We start from the raw sequence: 22,100 nt of genomic DNA on the forward strand, positions 1-22,100 counted from the left end.
CAATACCATTTTATAATATTCCTATGGCAAAACATGTCTTGAGCTTCAAAGATGTCTGGAACTCAACCCAGTGGTCTTTGTAAATATGCCAGGAAGATACACCAGCAACGTTTCCACAGACTTACTGTATTTGATAAAGCTGGTTACCATTCTAGAACATGCACATTGGTTTTTGTCCAATTCCACTGAATTACTACTAGGAAAAAATCTAAGTAGACTACCACAAACTTGCCACCCTTTATACTGTCTTTCTCCCTTTCACAAGAAAGGCAGCAGGTTTTCATCAGGCAGACTCAGATCTCACAATCCACTGTTCTCCTGAGCAGTAAGCACAGGTACACTGCAGCTCAAATCCCTTCCACGGGAGAACTCTCCCAGCTAAACGACCTGACCAGAAACGTCAAAAGAATATACAGTTCTAAGAACGTTTAGTCTTCAATATAGAAAGCACACCCCTACTGGGATGCTTATCAACAATCGCCTACTTTGGGGGGAAGTAGGTTTGGGGTAAGATACCCTACTTTCCAAAGATGAAAAACAGTGTGTCTAAACGAATCCAAAATTAATGTGAATGAAAAATATTACTCTGGCAAAAACTAAAGCGACTCTTTTTGGTACTAAGGGGAAAGGTACCCCTCAAAGCCTTCTTCCGCAGAGTAAAACGCCTCCAATGTTCACAGTCTCCAAACTACAGGCCTCGCTCAGCGCTTGTCTCCATAACCTGCTCCCGGCCCCCTCGCCTGGGATTCCAGTTTCTTCTCCCTGCTAAGCTTCTGCTTTGGCAATTACGTCCAACTCACCTGTTAGACCACCTCCCTGGACTTCTGCTGGGATAACCCCCCAGTATCCCGTGTGGCCTGCTGCATGTGGAAAGGTCAATATTTTTAAAAATTTGCTTGATTACATAAATACATCCACACAATTACACAAATACACTCATTAAAAGATTCACACCACTGGGATGTCCTTGGTGGCGCAGTGGTTAAGAATCCGCCTGCCAATGCAGGGGACATGGGTTCGAGCCCTGGTCCGGGAAGATCCCACATGCCGCGGAGCAGCTAAGCCCGTGCGCCACAACTACTGAGGCTGCGTGCTACAACTACTGAAGCCCGCGTGCCTATAGCCTGCGCTCTGAAACAAGAGAAGCCACTGCAATGTGAAGGCTGCGCACCACAACAAAGAGTAGCCCCTGCTCAACGCAACTAGAGAAAGCCCGTGCGCGGCAACGAAGACCCAACGCAGCCAAAAATAAATAAAATAAATAAATTCACACCACTTATTAATAAAAGATCCACCCAAATGGATTAAAGACCTAAATGTAAGGCCAGACACTATCAAACTCTTAGAGGAAAACATAGGCAGAACACTCTATGACATAAATCACAGCAAGATCCTTTTTGACCCACCTCCTAGAGAAATGGAAATAAAGACAAAAATAAACACATGGGACCTAATGAAACTTAAAAGCTTTTGCACAGCAAAGGAAACCATAAACAAGACCAAAAGACAACCCTCAGAATGGGAGAAAATATTTGTAAATGAAGCAACTGACAAAGGATTAATCTCCAAAATTTATAAGCAGCTCATGCAGCTCAATAACAAAAAAACAAACAACCCAATCCAAAAATGGGCAGAAGACCTAAATAGACATTTCTCCACAGAAGATATACAGACTGCCAACAAACACATGAAAGGATGCTCAACATCTTTGCTCATTAGAGAAATGCAAATCAAAACTACAATGAGATATCATCTCACACCAGTCAGAATGGCCATCATCATCAAAAAATCTAGAAACAATAAATGCTGGAGAGGGTGTGGAAAAAAAGGAACACTCTTGCACTGCTGGTGGGAATGTGAATTGGTACAGCCACTATGGAGAACGGTATGGAGGTTCCTTAAAAAACTACAAATAGAACTACCATATGACCCAGCAATCCCACTACTGGGCATATACCCTGAGAAAACCATAATTAAAAAAGAGACATGTACCAAAATGTTCATAGCAGCCCTATTTACAATAGCCCGGAGATGGAAACAACCTAAGTGTCCATCATCAGATGAATGGGTAAAGAAGATGTGGCACATATATACAATGGAATATCACTCAGCCATAAAAAGAAATGAAATTGAGCTATTTGTAATGAGGTGGATGGACCTAGAGTCTGTCATACAGAGTGAAGTAAGTCAGAAAGAGAAAGACAAATACTGTATGCTGACACATATATATGGAATTTAAGAAAAAAAAATGTCATGAAGAACCTAGGGGTAAAACAGGAATAAAGACACAGACCTACTAGAGAATGGACTTGAGGATATGGGGAAGGGGAAGGGTAAGCTGTGACAAAGTGAAAGAGCGGCATGGACATATATACACTACCAAACGTAAGGTAGATAGCTAGTGGGAAGCAGCCGCATAGCACAGGGAGATCAGCTTGGTGCTTTGTGACCGCCTGGAGGGGTGGGATAGGGAGGGTGGGATAGGGAGGGTGGGATAGGGAGGGTGGGAGGGAGACGCAAAAGGGAGGGGATATGGGAACATATGTATATGTATAACTGATTAAATTTGTTATAAAGCAAAAAATAAAAAAATAAAAATAAATAAATAAAAAATAAAAGATCCACCCTCATAAATACATGAAAAAAGCTAGTTAGTCTCCCTTCTCCCCACTGCACTTCTAAGAGGTAACCATTGTTACCAGCTTGGTGGTCCTTCAAAACATTTTCTTGGGGATTTACACATATATATCATTCAAATGGGAATAAACTTGTTATGTAATGGAATCATATTGTATATACATCCTGTTACTTGCTTTTGTTACTCAATAAAGGCCTTGGAATAGTTTCTTGTGCTATATATTGATTCACTTCCATCTTTTATTCCATATTATGGAGTTCCTTAGTTTAGTTAACCTTCCAAAGCAGCTTTATTAATTTACCATCTCCAATAACTACCCATTTCCTCACACCCTTGCCAATGTGGGATATTGAGAATTGTGTAAATTTTTACCAGTGTAACAGGCAAAAATGATATCTCATTATTTTTATTTGCTTTCCTTCAGTTACCAAAAGGGAATTTTTTTTCTTGTATATAGGCCTTGTTTGTTCTTTCTTTCATCTGTGAACTGCCCATTCATAATCTCTGTTGTTCTTTGTCAACTGGATTGTCTATTTTATTAATTTGTAGGAATATTTAATGCTTTCTGGATGCTTACATGCTGTAATATTTTCTCCCAGTTGTTGTATCTTACTTATGGTATCTTTTATTAAGAGAGACTTAGAATTTTCAAGTAGCCAAATTTATTTTTCTTCATAGTTTCTTTTTTTTAAGTCTCATTTCAGGCCTTCCTTATCACTATATTACAAAAATAATATTCTAGTTGGAATTTCTATTTTGCATAGAAGAAGGTTAATAGAGCTTTTCCCTACCACCAGATAGCCAACTGTTCCAACACTGTTTACTGAAAAATCCTTAGTGCTTCCTTTATAATGAACAAATCCTTAAACTCCCCACTGTTTCAATAACTTACCGTTAAAATAAGAGCAAGTATGCAACACTGTTTTTCAATTTTAGTTATTCTTGCGTATTTTCTTTTTGATTAATTTTAGAACAGACAAATCTCAAAGTTTCTTTTAGGTTACTTTGGGGGGAATTGAGAACTTTATGATATCAAGTCATCACATCTAGGAAAACCTTCTCAGAATTAGTCACGTCACGCTACTAGAATATTTCCTTTTAGCTTTACTTACTATTTAAGAATAGTATATCTATTTTTAATGGCTTCTGGCAATAACTTGCTTAAGTCTTTGACTTGTGGATGATCTATCATTGCCACCTCAAAAACGCAAGAGAATCAAGTGATGAACAATTATAACTAGCTAGTGAGTTTTTCAGGTGCACTGTTCATATTAGCCAGAGCTTTATTTATTTTTTTGTGGCCACACTGTTCAGCTTGCGGGATCTTAGTCCCCTGACCAGGGATCGAACCCCGGCCCTTGGCAGTGAGAGCGCAGAGTCCTAACCACTGGACCACCAAGGAATTCCCATATTTTTTTTCCTCATTTCTTAAGCTGTCATTGGCTTATTTCAGATTGCTTTACCATTATTTAATTTCATGAGGCACACTGAGACCAAAAGACCTTACAGACCCAGCACTGGTCAAGGAGTTGACATTCCAGTAGCAGAGTACAACAGCACGCTCCACAAAAAGGAAGGAGGGTACCTGGAAGAAATGCCTGATTCCCAGTGCGGGACAGGGAAAGCAACAGACACTGGAACACTGTCTTGTGCCAGAAAGTAAGTGTTCAAAGAATGAAGTGACCATGTCAAAAAGACACAGGAGCCAGCCTGAAGGACTCTCATTGGGACAATCTGAACATCAAAATAAATAATAATCATAAAGGCTTACTTATCACCTACTGAATAAAATAGGAATCTCTAAGTTCACACTGATAAGTGGGGGAAAAGGGCAAGCTACCTCTTATGGCAGAAAACCAACTACCAGAGATGGAGTGATAAATTTAGAAAATCACCACTGGGCGAGACTCAGTGAATGCTGACACTAGTGGAGGGTGAAACAGATATTTATAAGTCACAAAGTATGTTCCCCATAGATACAATTACAAAGAGTAAAATAGTTAACTTTCCAGTGGAGAAACCCAACCAATACCACCTCAGGTCACTTACACAAATGGTCAGGATGTGCCTGCCTCTAGGGAGGTTAAATGAGAAAAATAACACTTCCGGTGGTATTTGTGACAAAAGTGTATGATTTGAACCTAATCACGAGGGGAAAAAAACCAAACCAAACCAAACCAAAAAAACCCAAATTGAAAAACAGGCCTCAAAATAAGTGGTCTGTGCTCTTCAAAAAATGGTAATGTCACAAATACAAAGAAAGTCTTAGGAACTGTTGCAGATTAAAGGAAACCAAAAAGACGTGACAACTGAAGGCAATGAAAAGACCCTAGATTTTTTCTTCTTTTGAGTTATGAAGAACATTATTGGAACAAATGGCTAAATCTAAATAAGGTCTAAGCTTAGATTACAGTATTATATTAACATTAATTTCTTGATTTTGGTAACTATGTACGATTATGTAATGTCCCTGCTTTTAGAAAATACTGCGGTCTCTAGGGGCAAAGGGGCACATACATGCAAATTATTCTCAAACAGTTCAGGGGGAAAAAAATATATATATATATATTACATTTATTTTATCTCTCTCTTTCTCTTTCTTTCTTTCTCTCTCCCCTCTCCTTCCCTGTCCTGAGAAAGAAAAGGATAAAACAAATATAATAAAATGCTAACATTTGGGGAATCTGGATGAGGTATATGAGAATTCCTTGTATTATTCTTGCATCTTTTCTAAGTATGAAATTATGTCTCCTAAAAAAAAGATACGTTGCACATTCATTTTCAAATTTTTGCGTGGATCTATGCTTTCATTTCTTTTGGCTAAAGACACAGGAGTGGAATAATTGGGTTGTATTTTAGTTGAAGTTTCCATTTTGTAAGTATGTGCCAATTTTTTTCCCCAAATAGCATCATTTTACATACTCTACTGCAGTGTATGGGAGTTTGTTTTTCTATATCTTTGCTATTTTAATAGTTGTTTTCTAGCATTTCTAGTCATTTTAATTTTATTTTCTTTGATAGCTAATGATAAGCATTTTTTGATGTGGTCACTGGCCATGTATTTATATTCTCTTGTGAAGTATCTGTTCAAAATTTTGCCAATTATTAAAATGCATTTGATGGTTATTCTAAAAAAAAGAAAGAAATTATATCAAAAGAAACAAAAACAACCCAGCAACACAGAATCAGGCAATAGCTTAAAAAGCAAACATGCTGACCTTGTTTTTCTAGTTAAATTATTTTGCTGATAATTATTTTAAAAGATTCTGCTAAACAAAGTATTGGTGTGAAACTACTTTGGAGGGATGCTGAGATTACCTGAGGTATGCTTTCTAGGATTTTGATTAAAATAATCAGATTTCAAACCATTTTGAGTTTGTTCAAACAGGGCAGATGAAAAAATTATTTTCAGTTAAAATCATGATAAAATCTAATAAGATAGTTGTAAATAATTTAGAACTTATAGACTTGCCCTATTAAATATCAATATGTACTGTAAAACTCCAGAATAGAACCACACCAAGCATAAGAAACCAGACACAAAAGAGTTTGTATTGGGAATTCCCTGGCAGTCCAGTGGTTAGGACTCCATGGTCTCACTGCTGAGGGCCCGGGTTCAATCCCTGGTCAGGGAACTAAGATCCCACAAGCCGTGCGGTGCTGCCAACAAAATAAAAAAATTTGTATTAAATGGGTCTATTTCACTTGAAGCTCTAGAACAGGCAAAACTAATCTATGGTCAAAGTAATCACATATTTCCCCCGCCTTCGAGGGACAGGCAGGGACTATGACTGGGCAAGGGCACAAGGAGTCTGATAGGAATGTTCCGTATTTTGATCCCTCATTATCTCACATCATATGCAAAAATAAACTCCAAATGAACTCAAAATAAAGCCATAAATACCACTCCAAGATGCGGAATGATTTAAAAAATAATAATTTTAAAGCAAAGGACGGCCTTTTAAAATACAACATAAAATCTAGAACCCGTATAGAATAAGTTGACTGCATTGCCTGTGTTAAAGATTGAAACTTTAAAGACCAAAACACCACAAACTAGTTAAGTCAAATGAGAGACAGGGAAAAAACAATTGTGACATTTTACAGAGAGAGAGAGCCCGCAAGAGTCAATAAGACCAACAACCCAGCAGAAAAACGGGCAAAGGGCATAAAAAGGCAATTCAGAAAATACAGATGGCCAATTATCAGAAACTGTCTAATCTGTGAAGAAATGTAAATGGAAACTTTACCTGGGGAGAAATTCAGATAAATACAATGAAATACTTTTCTTCTATATATAAGACAACATTAAAAAAACCATAATATTCAGCATTAAGTAAGAATTTAAAGAAATTGGCACCCTCTCCCACCCCCATGTGGCCAGATATTAACCAGTACAGCCTGTTGGAGAGCTATTTGTTAGTAGCTATTTTAAAAATAAAATGCACATATCTTTTGACCCCGGAATTCTACTTCCAATAAGTTAACAAAAACATATCCTTCAGCAGAGATAGCTCTGGTTCATGGCTGTGCTGAAAACTGGAACAAACCCCAACCGTCTAGTAATAAGACTGACGAGCTCAACTGTGGTACAATCATATGAAGGACGACTACTCAGCTGTTAAAAGAATGAGTTCTTTTTATCTTCAGCACTATCGAAAAATGTCAACATGCTAAGTGAAAAAAAACAAATTAGAGAATACGGTGTGTAGTAGAACCGATTTTTTTTTTAAAGGAAAGACAAAGGCACACAGGTGTGTGCACATCTTTCTGCATTTTTAGATGACTGCAGACACACAGATAAGTCTGGGAAAATATGCCCACACTTTTAATAACGGGTTGCCTCCTGAATGGAAAGGAATTTCAACACTTTACTTAATGCACATTTGTATTTCCAAAGACCTTAACACAAGCATTTTTTTTCTGTTAAAAAGAAAAAGAAAGCAAAAAGGATATCCACAGGCTCTACTTTTTCCCAGTCTGTAATTGTCTTTCTCTGTTGATTTTTCAGCACTCTTTGCCTTGGCAAAAACACTGACTTGGGCAAAACCAAAAATGCTCGATGAACTGTGGACCGCAGAGGTGACTTCATTCCAAAGTGAGGTCATTGACTGCTGTTCTCCCAGAGCTTATATAGCCCAGAGCATGGCTGATATTGGTGCCTGCCTCTTAGACATTTCACACCCAATTCTTCACCACTGACCAGGTAAAAATATTTTGTTTTGTTTTGAGGCCTGAGCAATAAAACCTCCAATTACCAAGAGAACTTTCAGGACAGCCCAAATGCGCAGTTTTATCTAATTCTTTCTTAAAACAGTAGTTGAATGTCACTGAATTCCATTAGTAACTCAATGAATAAATACTAAACAGGAAGAAAGACAAGGAAGACGCAGCCCCTGTCCTCAACAACCTGATTGTGACACAAGGCAGAATGAGACGTAAGCATTAAAACTCAGGCCATGGCAGCACAGAGGACCTAAGGAGAGAAGACCTGCTGTTGGTGGGATCAGAAGTTGTCTCTTGATGAACTAGGACTTGAATGCAGACAAATGGGGAAGAGGAGTGGGTGGAACATATAAGCTAAGGCCCAGAGAGCCAAGAAACTAAACCACATGTTTGGGACCTGATTAAGGTATATGTAACAGAGGAAGGTGGTGGGGGAGGAAGCGGGGAAGGGAAGATTTGGGGCAGACGGTGAAGGTCATTAATGCCACGTGGAATCTGGCTTTTACGCGGTATGCAGTTTTCAAAAGCAATGCCTGTAAAAGTGACAACTCTGTTTTGCTCAGGCAGTATTTAAAAGGGAAGTTATTTTCCACAAGTCAGGTCAATAGGAGACTCAAGTAATTCTAAACACTCTCTACTTAAAGAAGGTTAAGAGTCTGGATAAGCAACGGCTGCTGAGAAACCTACAGAGGAAAATAAGTAGAGGTGTAAGTACCTCTTCCATCCTCTGAATTCCCAAGAACCATGGAAACAAAAATACAGTGGAGGGATCTTGAAAGAAAATGCAAACCTTCATTCAAGGTCCTTCTGATTCACAGGGCAGTCCACAAGCACATTAGCAAAAGAAGTCAGTTCTGAAAAACGTTCCTAACATTAGCAATGCTTATAAAATCCTCCATACCTTTGCTGGATCTCTTTGATGTCTTCTTATTTCCTTCAGAGGTAATTTCAATTTCATCAGGATTACCCCCCTCATCTTCAATTGCCTAGAGAAAAGATAAAAAAAAGTTCACCCAAAAAGGCAGCATACAGATTTGACTTTCACAGAAGCTTCAGGGTGCTGATCTGGAAAGGGCCTCTCCCCACCTGTTCATTCGTTCTTTCTTTTTCTACGCTGGAGCAAGCAAGGGCTCTGGATTTAGATGGATTCTACCAGATCTTAGCTGTGTGGTCTCAGGCAGGCTTACTTAATCCCTGTGAGTTTGTTTTTTACTCTGAACAAGGGGCTAATAAAAGTTCTTACCCTGGAAAGCTGTCACGAGAATTCGTATTATCCATGTAAAGCAAGCACTCACCAAACGTTAGGGTTATTTTTAACATTATCACCACAATCTGATTGATCCTATTCCTGGGCCCAAAAGAACTCAAAAAAGGGAAAGGCACACTCTCCAGTTACCTATGACTTCACTCAACAATGGGCTGTTCGACCCTCCCTGATCCCCTCTCCACGCCATGCCTGTACTAGGCACCGTCTGTACAGAAGACTAACACTCACTGCCTGAGTTCCTGCTGTGTGTGGCACGGTTTGGGATGTGACACGTACTACCTCATCCCTTCACAATCATCTCTGACTGACTCCAGAGGTCTTGCCGTCAACCACTAGGGGGCCTGCTTCATCGGATACAGAATTATAAGGATCTCCTGGCAAGTCCCGCCTCCCCATCCCAAGAGCCTGCCCTTCACTTGAGCAGCCCCCACTTATGCTCTGCACTGTGCCAGCACCAAGGAGGCACTCAGAAGAAAAAAGAACAACAACAGAAACAACAACAAAACAAACAGGACTGAGCGTGTCAATGCTGATATCCATAGACACTGGGCTTCACGTTTAGGTTTTACTGAAAACCCTGTCTTTACTGGACTCTCAAACTCTGTTTAAACCCATTTCAAATGCTGTTTTATTTGTAAACAGTTTCAGAAGTCTCAAAGATTCTGAGGAGTTTCCTAGCTTGGAAAAGTCTAAATTCAGAATGCAGCGTGGAGGCTCCACACCTAACCTGTACCAGGAACAAAGAAACCTCTCCCTTCTCTCTGAAGCCAGAACCAGAAGGAAGAATTGGAGTTATGCCCTGGCATCAAGGAATGCACAAACATAAAGTCTTTCACTCTCTTCCTGGAGACAGAAGATTCTGGAACACCATCAGGAGAATACAAAAACTACCCCAGACAGAAGGTGTATCAGTTTGCCCCTCAGTGTGTCTCCTCTAAGTGTAGTGTTCACAGGGTCAGCCCTAGTGGGGACTGTAGGCTACGAGTCATCCTTACAGGACTTGCCAAATTACACTTTGTGTTTTGCCTCCACCTTTCCCTCCTTTGCCCTTCCTAAAAAAAAAACCAACAACAACAACAACTAGATAACGGAAGCACAAGAGAAGAACATCAGTACTTCCAGACTTGCTTGGGCAGGGTAGCAGATGGGTATATGTGCTAATGGTATTTATGTATTTTGAACACATCGCTAAGAAACTGAAAAGAAGGAAGAAGGGATGGGTTTGTCCCCTCAGAGACGTTAGTGATGGAAGATCACACCAGTCTCAACCCCCGCCTGACGGGAAGGTTCAATGCCATCCTATCAGCATTGCAGGCTTGTGGACTATCGGGGGGAATAAAGGCTAAAGCCCTCCAATTTGACTTTGTTGATAGGAGGCCTTGCAGCTACTAACAACATGGATCATCTGTCCCCGGGTGCCAACCCTCACCCTCCTGGCATCTTCTCCAGGTAACATCTCGGTGGATGAACCGCCTGCCCCGTCTGGGTAAAGGAAGTTAGTAACCATAGTGAAAGAAAACAGACTCAAGTTAGAAAGGCCCAACTGACTCGGAGCAAATAACTCACTACTCTCAAGCCTGAGCTTCCTCATCCAGATAATAGGAAATAATCCTTACTTCCTCTAAACAGCAATTAATAAGTAAAACTCTGATCCTCTGTTGTTTGGGAGGCCGGAGGGTGGAATGAATGACAAACCGCACTGTCTCGGGGGGTGGGGGATAGGTAACAAGGGTTGGCGATTACACAGGAGAAGTCCCCAGACAAGAGTCGCTAGGCGGCAAAAAAGAAAGAAGCCACCGGAACAAGGCAAGCACAGGGGAAGCAGAAGGGCACAAACGCTTACTTAACTCCCTGCTTTTCGCAGAACCCTCGAGGTAGGGGGCTAATACCTCCGGTTTGCAAATACCAAACGGTGGCACAGACAAAAAAGTGAAACGTGACAGCGATCGCACCTCGAGTGTTTACATGCGCTGGGCAACACGCCAAGCCCGTTTCATGCCATTTTACTTAATCCTAACGCGAAAACACTATTATTTTCTTCTACTGGACACAAGGAGAAACAGACCCAGAAGGGATTAAATGTGTTCCACGCTCAAGATCACGCAGATCTGACGGAGCCTTTAGATCCTCCCCAAGTCTGGTGGTTATTACAAATAGCACTTTTCCCTCCAGGCTAAATCCCCAAGCCCGTACTGGCAAATCCCTAAGCCGTTTCCCCATCCCTCCCCTGTTTGAGTATTCCCTCGATGTGGTTACTTTAAAAATGAGTCCCCTATTCAAGGATTCTGGGCCCTAACGGGTCAAGAAGCATCTCTCTTCCCAGAGGACGCCCCCGCGGCCGACACGGGCTCAGAAAATCGGCCGGCCTCGGATCAAATCCCGACCTCCTCACCCCGGCCGAGTGACCTTGGCCGAGTCCCCTAACACCGCAGAGGAAGCGAGGATTTCAGGGTTCCGCGTCCACTTTCAGAGGCCGGAATGCAACCAGCCGAAAAAAGCCCTTGAAAAGCAGGAGCTGATGCGGATAACACAAGCGCTCGGCCGATGTCACCCGTCACCCCCAACCTCCCCCGTTCGCGTCGAGATTTTCTTTTTCTTGTTCTCGCCCCGATGCGGCGCTGGGCTTTGAACCTGGGCCCGGCGGGGCTCGCAGCTCCCGCCGGGGCCTGGGAGGAGCCGGGAGAAGCCCGGAGCGCCAGGCCCGGCGCAGGCCGCAAACGGGGCCGGGGGCGGACCCCGACGCCAGAAGACCCCCGTCGCGGCCGCGAGGGTGCCCCGACCCACCTCCTGCCCACCCCCAGAGCCCCGGCTCTACCTTTTTAAGCCGCTCCATCAAAACGCTCTTGTTGCCGCTCGAATCCAGGTTCCGTTTCCTCAGCTCCGCCCGCAGATCGATCACCCGCAAATCGCTGAGGCGCCGCGTCCCGGTCTCCGACGAGGCGGAGCTCAGAGCCGCTGCGCCCGCCGCACCCGAATCACCTAGGCCTGACAGAGTCTCCGCCATTCTAGGGACCCTGGCTCCGCCGCCCACTTCAAAGAAAACCGGGCCGGATTTACCTCGGCTCCCAGCACAAAATGGCGCCGCTTGAGAAGGAACCGCTCCAGCCGCCCCGGCGCGCCTCGCTTCTGCGCAGGCGTACCCGGCGTGGGTTCGACGCTCCCGGTTGCGTCTGCCCATGCGTGGTGAGAGCCTTGGGCGGGAGGGGGCGGTGTGTGTGTGGGGAGGGGGGATACGCGCAGGCGCGTGTCGTCTCGCCGGCCTCCCGCCGCGAACTGCCGGGACACATGCGTACTGCGATTACGGCGCCTGCGCGTTGTGGCTGGACACGTGCGGTTGGTTGGCGCGCGAGCTGGCTTGCTGCTAAGAGCCCTGATCCGGGCATCGCGCATGCGCGGCCGGAAAACGGGGCGGGAGGAAGGGAGTGCGTTTTCCTCTCAGGCGGCGCCATTTTGTGCTCAGAGCAGCTACAGCCGCCGGCGGTGTGTGGAATAGGTGGCAGAGACGGGAAACCCGGGATGGCGGAGACTCTGGCAGGGTCCGGCGACTCGGGTTCTGGCACAGCCGCTGTCGTCTCGGGCGCCTCAGAGGTCGGGACGCGGCGGCTCAGCGACTTGCGGGTGATCGATTTGCGGGCGGAGCTGAAGAAGCGGAACCTGGACACGGGCGGCAACAAGAGCGTCCTGATGGAGCGGCTCAAGAAGGTGAGGCGGCCCGGGGCCCCGGGGTGGCGCCTGAGGCCGAGGCACGCCCCCGCGCGGGCCTGTCACCGCGACTCCTCGGGGCGGGGCGCCCCCGGTCCGCTTCTCTCGTGGCCGATCCCGGCCCGAGCTGTCAGGCCCCGGGGGCCCCGGCTGTGTGACCTTGGCCCGTCACCGCCCCTCGCTGTGCTTTGCCTCCTCCTTTCCCTCCCGTCGGTCGCCTCCGGTGTGCTGAAAGCCCGTTTTAGCCGCAGGGTGGCCCCTGGACTCTTCCCGGGGCTGTGTGACCTTGGACAAGTGCCGTCCCCTCCCCGCGCCTCAGTTTCGTCCCCTGCGGAGCGGATGATTGAAGAGCCTTTGATGTTTCCCAGGAAGGGTGGGGCTGTGCTTGTTCTTGCCCCAGGACCTTTGCTCTTAGCGTGCCTTCCACCTGGCTGCTTGTCTCCCAGGTCTCCATCTGGCTGGCGCTTTGTTGTCATTTTGGGTCTGTCTGAAATGTCGCCACCCTGCCCACCCTTCCTAAGTGTTGTTCCACCTCCCTGACTCCCTGTGTCGCACCATCCTCTGTTTCTTGTCCCACCTCGCAGCACTTAACACAGAGTTGGGTACCGGGAGTTAGGGGGAGGTGTCACCTCCCTGATGGGAACAGGCTCTTGAGGGTAGGGCCCTTGTGAGTTGAGCGCGGAGTCCCCAAGCACGCGAAAGGCACTGTCGCCTGGAACCACCAACCTGCCCTCTACCCAGTTTGTTCAGTGTTCTTCCTTCTCCGAGGTCAAAGGTGGCCTGCGGAACAGCACGCAGCCCTCTCTGCCCAGACCAAGTGCAGCCTCTCCTGTTTGTTACATCGTTGACTTAAAGTGGAGGTAGTTTGGAGCTTAGGGACCATTTCGGGACTCGTCACAGACTCTGTGGAGCCCCAGCTCACACATCTCTCTGTCTTTTGGGTGGGGGGCTTCTGCAGAGAGAACCGAGTGACGCTGGGTTCTTCCTGTGTCTTTGGGGCTGGCAGCCCAGATAACCAGAACCAGAGTTGCTCTTTGCAAGAAAAGGTTTGTGCTTGTTCGCTGGGAAGTTGTTACCTAGGAAGAACAGTGTCTGTCCTGCAGCTCTTAGCCACGTTGTAAAACTTGTCTCTTCCCAATAGGCGGTTAAGGAAGAAGGGCAAGATCCTGACGAAATTGGCATCGCGTTGGAAGCCACAAGCAAGAGGACGACAAAGAAATGCGTTAAAGGTATCCACTTGAACTTGTTGCTGCTTGAGGCCTCTGCCTTGAGAGGGCTTCCGTAGAGAACTGGTTGTTTTAGCATTCTTCCTGCCCTCCAGGTGGGGAGAGCGGCCCTCATTCTTCTCCATCTAATAGTTAGGCTTGCTTTTCCACCACCTAATGTGTAACGATGTCAGCGTGCTGGGGGGGAGTGAAGAGATTTGTAGGTGCCAGGTAAAATTAAAATACGTACTGAAAACCTCGCGGCTCTCGTCGTTGGGACTAAAAAAGAACTAGAGTAAGGCACTCTCTGGAAGCTGCCCCAACTGGTCTGAGCAACCACATGCACCTGCTTGGCTTCCTTCCTAGTTCAAAAAACTACGCCTTAAACCAAGGAAAATGACGCCAACCAGAGATCCAACAGAACCCAACTTCTCTGGGGTCCAGAATAGATTGTCGGAGTATTTGCACCCAGCCCATTTTAACACTGATTTTTTTTTTTAATGAAGTTATAATTCACATACTTTAAAATTCACATATTATTTAAAGTGTATTATGCTGTGCTTTTCAGTATATTTACAAGGCTATGCAACCATCACCACTCTCTAATTCTAGAATATTTTCATCACCCCAAGAGGAATCCCCCATGCCCATTAGCGGTCAGTTCCCATGTCCCCCCCTGCTCCCCCTGGCAATATCTAATTGAGGTTCTTTCTCTAAGGATTTGCCTATTCTGGACATTTCATATAAATAGAGTCATATAACATGTGGCTTTTTGTGTCTGACATCTTTCACAAAATGTTTTTAAGGTGTATCCATGGTGTAACATACATCAGTGCTCCATTTTTTATGGCTGATAGCACTTATTTTGGGGAGGATTTACTTCCATAAAACTTCGGAACCTCATTAGCTGTCGCTCTCATTGTCAGATTTTACTGTGATAAGGACAGTGTAATATGAAACTCCCACCACAGGCTTATTTTCTTTCTTTTTTTTTTTTTTTTTTGCGGTACGCGGGCTTCTCACTGCTGTGGCCTCTCCCGTTGCGGAGCACAGGCTCCGGATGCGCAGGCTCAGCGGCCATGGCGCACGGACCCAGCCGCTCCGCGGCATGTGGGATCTTCCCAGACCGGGGAACGAACCCGTGTCCCCTGCATCGGCAGGCGGACTCTCAACCACTGCGCCACCAGGGAAGCCCAAGGCTTGTTTTCTTGAATGGTGCTGCACAAAAATTCTCACAGCTCTATGTGTCCCATTCATCTAAAGAAGTGCTCAATTCAGGCAGTGGGGGACAGCTGCTTAGAAAGTAAAAAGAAATGACCTTGTAGCATTTTCAACAACTTCAGTTTATGTGTTTTTTTTGTAAAATGTATGTATGTATGTATGTATGTATGTATGTATGTATGTATGTATGTATTTATTTATTTATTTATTTATGGCTGTGTTTGGTCTTCGTTTCTGTGCGAGGGCTTTCTCTAGCTGCGGCAAGTGGGGGCCACTCTTCATCGCGATGCACGGGCCTCTCACTATCACGGCCTCTCTTGTTGCGGAGCACAGGCTCCAGATGCGCAGGCTCAGCGATTGTGGCTCACGGGCCTAGTTGCCCCGTGGCATGTGGGATGTGGGATCCTCCCAGACCAGGGCTCGAACCCGTGTCCCCTGCATTGGCAGGCAGATTCTCAACCACTGTGCCACCAGGGAAGCCCTTCAGTTTATGTTTTTTTTTTTTTTTTCTTTTTGCGGTACGCGGGCCTCTCACTGTTGTGGCCTCTCCCGTCGTGGAGCACAGGCTCCGGACGCGCAGGTTCAGCGACCATGGCTCACGGGCCCAGCCGCTCCGCGGTACGTGGGATCTTTCCGGACCGGGGCACGAACCCGCGTCCCCTGCATCGGCAGGCGGACTCTCAACCACTGCGCCACCAGGGAAGCCCCAGTTTATGTTTTTAACAGCTTTTTCTAGCAGAACAACTTTTCCAGAACTCATCTAACTGTTTAAATCTTGTGCACGTGTTTTGAAAGGTTAAATTTTTGAGTTAGGTTACATAAGGAATTGAAGTCTAAAACATTGGTGTGTGTTTACTGCTTGTGAAACTGTCCGTATTTCAGCTATAAACACTGACCGTCCAAACATACAGATGGTGAGGGATGGGTCTGTAGCAGGAAACATACAAATAGCTCTTTGTACTTTGCTGTCAAGTTACCAGTGATCTGAAAGTTTGGTTTTGAATAGTTGATACGACTTAATAATCGTTTAGAACTTTTTTTGTGTAGATGCTCATTTAAAACCGTGGGGTTCAAGCCCTACTAATCAAAACGTTCTTGGCTTCTAACGGCAATCTTTGAATCATTAGAAAAACTAAACCTAGCTTAGTGCTTCAAATATACGTCTGAATGCCTGGGTTGAAGCATAAGTCAAATCAGAGCTACTTGGAGTTAGCATTTTGTCAGGAAAGCCTCGATAATAGTTACTTCCATTGGTGTAAAGAGAGTGTTTGTACCAGAACAGGTAGCTGTTGGGAATTGGGATTTAAAAGGCACTGGTCCCTTCCCCTTCAAAGAAGAAACAGGTGGGTGAAGTCCTGGGGCAGAGGATAGCTCCTGCAAATTGTAGAGCTGGTGTGTCCTTTGGAGGCGTGTGGGCACATGGTTAGTTATATGAAGTGCTAGGTCCTCATGGTGGCCTGGTTGAAATTAGGTCCTCGAGATTAATAGGAATCAACCAGTTGATTTCCAGAGTCTGCCACAAAGTTGGACTAAATCTGGGAATTCATGAGTAACCACTGCCTTTCAAAAGTGAAAAGTAGCTGAACTTTGTAAGTTTCATTGTAAGTAGGAACAAGGGTCCTTTCCCCTGCTCATCTAAATGCGCAAAATTGCTGGAAACTGGGTGCGTTTTGAAAGATTAAAATTTTGAATTAGGTTACGTCTGGGGTTAAAATTTGATTTTCTGGTGTCTGTGCCTGTCTCCTGTCCCGTTCCCCTCCACCCTTCAGCTTTTAGTCAGCCAAGAGCAGGCCCTTGGGATTTGGGTGTAACCTGTCTGCCCAGCATTTGTCTCATTGTCACTCCCACTTAGGGTGCTTTTTGGTGAGGCTTTTTGGGCTGCCTCTCTTCTATTTACATTCTTTGTGGGTACTGCAGGCTACTATTTGAGGCCTAGGAATTGGGTGCAATTATCAAACCTTTTTAAACAGCGTATTTTAAAAGGATATTCAGGGTTTAGATAGAATGGGAGGTGGTACAGCTGAGTTTGAGTCAGAGCTTTGGAGCAGAGCGAAACTTTTGCATCAACTGCAGATAATAAACCTGCTGGCATTGTGGGGAGTATTAAATAATGCGAAGAGCACAGTGCCCAGTGTGTCATAAAACTACATTGTTTGAGTAATCACTGATAATAATGGCAAATGAGATAACTTAAGTGTAGACATTGCAGTTGGCATCTTTAATCAAAGATTGAGGTTTCTTCAGACTCACAGAGAGAACAGACTTGTGGTTGTGGCGGGGGGAGGTTAGGGGAGGGATGGAATGGGGATTTCGGGTTAACAGATGCAGTGTATTATATACAGGATGGATCAACAACAGGTCCTACCGTATAGCCCAGGGAACTGTATGCAATGTCCTGTGATAAACCATAATGGAAAAGAATATGAAAAAGAAGGTATATGTATAACTGAATCACTTTGCTGTACAGCAAAATCAATAAATCAACTAAACTTCAATAAAGTAAAAATTGAGATTTCTTGCATTTAATTTTCTCTTTTTTTTTTTTTTTTTTTTTGTTTGTTTGTTTTTTTGCGGTACGCGGGCCTCTCACTGTTGTGGCCTCTCCCGTTGCGGAGCACAGGCTCCGGAGGCGCAGGCCCAGCGGCCATGGCTCACGGGCCCAGCCGCTCCACGGCATGCGGGACCTTCCCGGACCGGGGCACGAACCCGTGTCCCCTGCATCGGCAGGCGGACTCCCAACCACTGCGCCACCAGGGAAGCCCTAATTTTCTCTTTTTAAAAAATTATAGAAGTGAAAATGAAAGTAGCTCTTATTGCTCAGTGTTTTAACCATGGTTGATGGATTGCCTTAGCCATATCCATCTGTATGTTCTACCACTGCGTCTTCACACTTGCGTGTATAAAATATCCACGTGCATTTTAATGAGTAGATCTATGTGGTAACTTTGTGGACATTTTTCCATATCATTAAATAGTCTTTAAAGGCATAATATTTTCTTTTTGAAGTTGCAAAGTGTGTGGTATGCCACAGGGTTTTGCAGACTCGGCACTGTTGGCAGTTTGAACTGAGTGCTTCGTGGTAGGGTGCTGTCCTGTGTGTTACCGTGTGCTGCACAGCATCCCTGGCCACTGTCCACTACACGCCAGTAGCACTGCCAGTCATAACACCAAAATGTCTCCAAACATCGCCGCATTACAGCCCACGCCCGCGCTGACTCCCCATACTGGCATCCCACATTTGAGCATAACGTGCCGTAGTTTGCTTCCCTTTGGGATATTTAGTCTGTATGCACTCCATAAAATAAGTAACCTTTGTTTTGAGTTCCTTGTCAGACATTTTGGTGCACATCCTAAGGGGAATTCCAGGATAAAGGCATGTATATTTTTAAGGCTATTGTTACGTAGGGAGCCCAAAGATTTTACTTCCTTTCTGAGTCTAGAAGTTTCCACTCTCCTTCCCTTCCAGCCCCATTGAGAATACCTGACATAACTCTTAGTAGTCCCTTTGCGTTCACAGAACTCAGGGTGAAGATCGACTTTATGGTAGCCTTTGCCTTTTTGCCTTGAGCCAAAAAAAAAATTCCTGGGCTGAAGAATGAAGGAAGGCAGGGGGCCTGCTTACAGTGGGTGGAGTGAAGGGGAACCAGCAGGTCCGTCGTTGGGCTCGCTCTCTTAGGTTGCAGTTCTTTGGGTGCTATATGGACATTACATTTTTTAATTTACTCATTGGGAAATGCCTATGTTTATCCTTTGCTCGTTTTTCTTTAGGGATGTTAGTCTTAGTTTGGAGTGGTTTTGAAATCTTTTGAAGCTTTTGGATATTTTGTGCAAAGTCAAAATACTTTGATAGTATTACAGAAATCCTAGATTTTTATGTTCCAGTTGAGACAGAACTATACATGATAGAAGAACAGGCACATTTAGCTTCCCTGTAACATGTTCTCACCAAGATTGAGCTGTGTCATCCTGCATAAACTAATTATGAGGCCAGAACCTGAATATTGTCTGATTGAACAATTATTCTGTAATTAGGACAAAAGATGGAGGAGGAAGGCACAGAAGACAATGGCCTGGAAGAAGATTCCAGAGACGGGCAGGTATGTGGCATCACAGCCGAGATGGCGGCAGGAGCTCCACATTCTGGTCCACCTGGTCGCTGACACCTTTCGTTCCTCATTACAGGAGGACATGGAAGCAAGTTTGGAGAGTTTGCAGAATATTGACATGATGGATGTTAATGTGTTAGAAGAAACCGAAGTCGAGAATAGCAGTGCTCCAGACTTCGGGGAGGATGGCGCTGACAGCATTCTCGAGTCCCTGTGCGAGAGCAAAGACTACGTGGCCGTGCAGCTGAGGGAGCTCCCAGCTCAGTTCACAGGACACTCTGTAGGTAACGCAGATGCAGTACAGCGTGCTGCAGCCCTGGGGCTCCTCGCTGCTTATGTGCTCTTTGTCAGAGCCAGAGCACGCAGCTAAATCACCAGTCACCATAAACAAACACTTAACTCGGTGTCTAAACCTTGGGGTAAATTATATCCATTTAAACTCCACATAGGTCAGATGTTAATTAACGGATAACTTTTCTGTATTGTTGGATATTTTTATAATTGGGTAGGAGACACTTTTCTTAGCATAAGTTATAAAATGAAAGGTTGACACTGTTGATAAAAAGTATTTTTCTTAAAAAGAAAAAAGGTTTAAAAACTATAGAAAGGTAAGAAAAAAACAGTTCATAATCTCGCCATCCAGATAATCCTGTTGATATTTTAAAGATGTTTTCCGTGTATAAATTTAGACAGTTATATTAAAAGATGTGAAATACAGTGAAGAAAAGTATTTGTCCCCCCAGAAGAACCCCTCCAATTAAAGGAATCCACTATTAACTTCTTGTGTATAAGGGAGGGCTTTAATTCTGTTGCCGGTGTCGCTTTCCCAGCTTCTCACTTGTCATCTGTTGCCATAGAGCTCTCTGGTAGCCCTCCTAGAACTGATTGCCAGTTTAATCTCACCACCTTGGTGTGCCCAGCCATCTTAGTTTGGTTTTACTTAAGGCATTCTAGCTTTAAATTGGAAGAAAAAGTGCCCTTGTAGCACTGAACTTTAAACCTTAAAGGTCAAAAGTCACAAATTTCACATTATCACCACAGCTTGGCCTAGGCTAGGCAGTGAGCTTTGATTTGTCCTCTCAGTGAGATTCTGTTGTGTGTGAATTATTTCCATAGCATGGACTTGGCTTCTAACTTCTTGGTTAATGGAAACATCCAAACCTAGAAAAAGAAAAAAGTATGTGGGGAGGAGTATTTTTTTTTTTGCGGTACGCGGGCCTCTCACTGCTGTGGCCTCTCCCGTTGCAGAGCACAGGCTCTGGACGCACAGGCTCAGGGGCCATGGCTCATGGGCCCAGCCGCTCCGCGGCATGTGGGATCTTCCCGGACCGGGGCACAAACCTGTGTCCCCTGGATTGGCAGGCGGACTCTCAACCGCTGCCCCACCAGGGAAGCCCAGGGGAGAAGTATTTTTATATTTCAGTTAAAAAGTTAAAAGGTTTTCTAACTTAATAACCTCTAAGATACCAGTTTTTTTGGTATAGTAGATAATAAAAAGAGAAGACAGTCAAGTTAAATGTTTGTTTTATACAAAGTACTCTAGAAGAAAGTGCCCAGTTATTATTATTTTATCTTTTTTTGGCCAAGCTGCGTGGTTTGCGGGATCTTAGTTCCCTGACCAGGGATCAAACCCATTCCCTTGGCACTGAAAATATGGAGTCCTAACCACTGGACTGCCAGGGAATTCCCTATTGTTATTTTATTTTATTTTTTTTTGCGGTACACGGGCCTCTCACCGCTGTGGCCTCTCCTGTTGCGGACCACAGGCTCTGGACGCGCAGGCTCAGCGGCCATGGCTCACGGGCCCAGCTGCTCCACGGCACGTGGGATCTTCCCAGACCGGGGCACGAACCCGTGTCCCCTGCATCGGCAGGCGGACTCTCAACAACTGTGCCACCAGGGAAGCCCCCCCATTGTTATTTGAAAAGCATTGCTACCAAGTGAAATCGGAGGAGTACAAAGTTCATTTTCCTTTTGAGTTCAGCTTTGGAAATTCTGCGGCTGGGTGGTGTATGCTGACCACCAGTGTGTGGAAACTGCCTGGGAAATGAATTTGCTCGTTCATTCATTTGGCCAGTGTGGACAGAGCGCCAGCCCTCTGTGAGCCTCTGTCAGAGTTGCTGGTGCCACCTAGTCCTGGAGTGGGCCTGGGGGCCAGGAGGCAGGTGATAAACTGAATACTGTACCCCCCCCCCAACCCTTACCCATAGATTTGCTTTCTGAGGTTTTAGTTACCCACAGTCAACCGGGTCTAAAAATATTAAATGAAGTAAACAATTCCTAAGTTTTCAGTCGCATACCGTTCTGAGTAGCATGATGAAACCTTGCGCCATCCTGCCAGGACGGAAATTATCCCTTTGTCCAGTTATCCACGCTATATATGTTACCTGCCTGCCAGTGTAGGAAAAAGCACAGTGTATATGGGGTCTGGTGCTGGCTGAAGTTTTAGACATCCATTGGGGCTTTGGGAGCATATCCCTTGTGGGTAAGGGGGGCCGCTGTGATTCAGCAGTGGGCTTGCAGATGGCGGTAGGCATTGTGCAGGAAATAGAGGTGTAGGTGGCCTGGAAACTGGTGAGGTGTAGGCCCTGGCATTCATAATTCTGTCTCCACAAAGTAGTTTTGCATTTTGTCTTTCAGGTAGATGGAGAGGGCTTCGAGAACACTTTGGATGCTTCATCGTTGGACTTCAAAGTGCCTCCGGTAGGTTACTACCTGGTTCTGTGGCTGGAAAG

At 44.9% G+C, this 22,100-nt stretch overlaps 2 protein-coding genes across 3 annotated transcripts in view; one reads left to right on the forward strand and one right to left on the reverse strand.

The window, feature by feature from the left end:
• SAFB (scaffold attachment factor B) overlaps positions 1-12,262 on the reverse strand; it is a 35,933-nt gene extending 23,671 nt beyond the window's left edge. For both annotated transcript variants that reach the window (XM_081234034.1, XM_081234033.1), the window contains exons 1-2: positions 11,947-12,262; positions 8,766-8,850 (exon numbers count right to left, since the gene is read on the reverse strand). In XM_081234034.1, coding sequence (XP_081090160.1) covers positions 8,766-8,850; positions 11,947-12,135 — 274 coding nt within the window. In that variant the 5' untranslated portion in view covers positions 12,136-12,262. The remainder of the gene's footprint in view (positions 1-8,765; positions 8,851-11,946) is intronic.
• Positions 12,263-12,571: 309 nt separating this feature from the next.
• The window catches only part of SAFB2 (scaffold attachment factor B2), a 35,288-nt gene continuing 25,759 nt past the window's right edge, over positions 12,572-22,100 (forward strand). Inside the window, exons 1-5 of the mRNA XM_081230730.1 lie at positions 12,572-12,833; positions 13,975-14,062; positions 19,292-19,356; positions 19,442-19,645; positions 22,006-22,068. Coding sequence (XP_081086856.1) covers positions 12,648-12,833; positions 13,975-14,062; positions 19,292-19,356; positions 19,442-19,645; positions 22,006-22,068 — 606 coding nt within the window. The 5' untranslated portion in view covers positions 12,572-12,647. The remainder of the gene's footprint in view (positions 12,834-13,974; positions 14,063-19,291; positions 19,357-19,441; positions 19,646-22,005; positions 22,069-22,100) is intronic.

Source organism: Mesoplodon bidens (assembly GCF_964165515.1).
Source record: "Mesoplodon bidens genome assembly, chromosome: 4".
Classification (NCBI taxonomy): Eukaryota; Metazoa; Chordata; class Mammalia; order Artiodactyla; family Ziphiidae; genus Mesoplodon; species Mesoplodon bidens.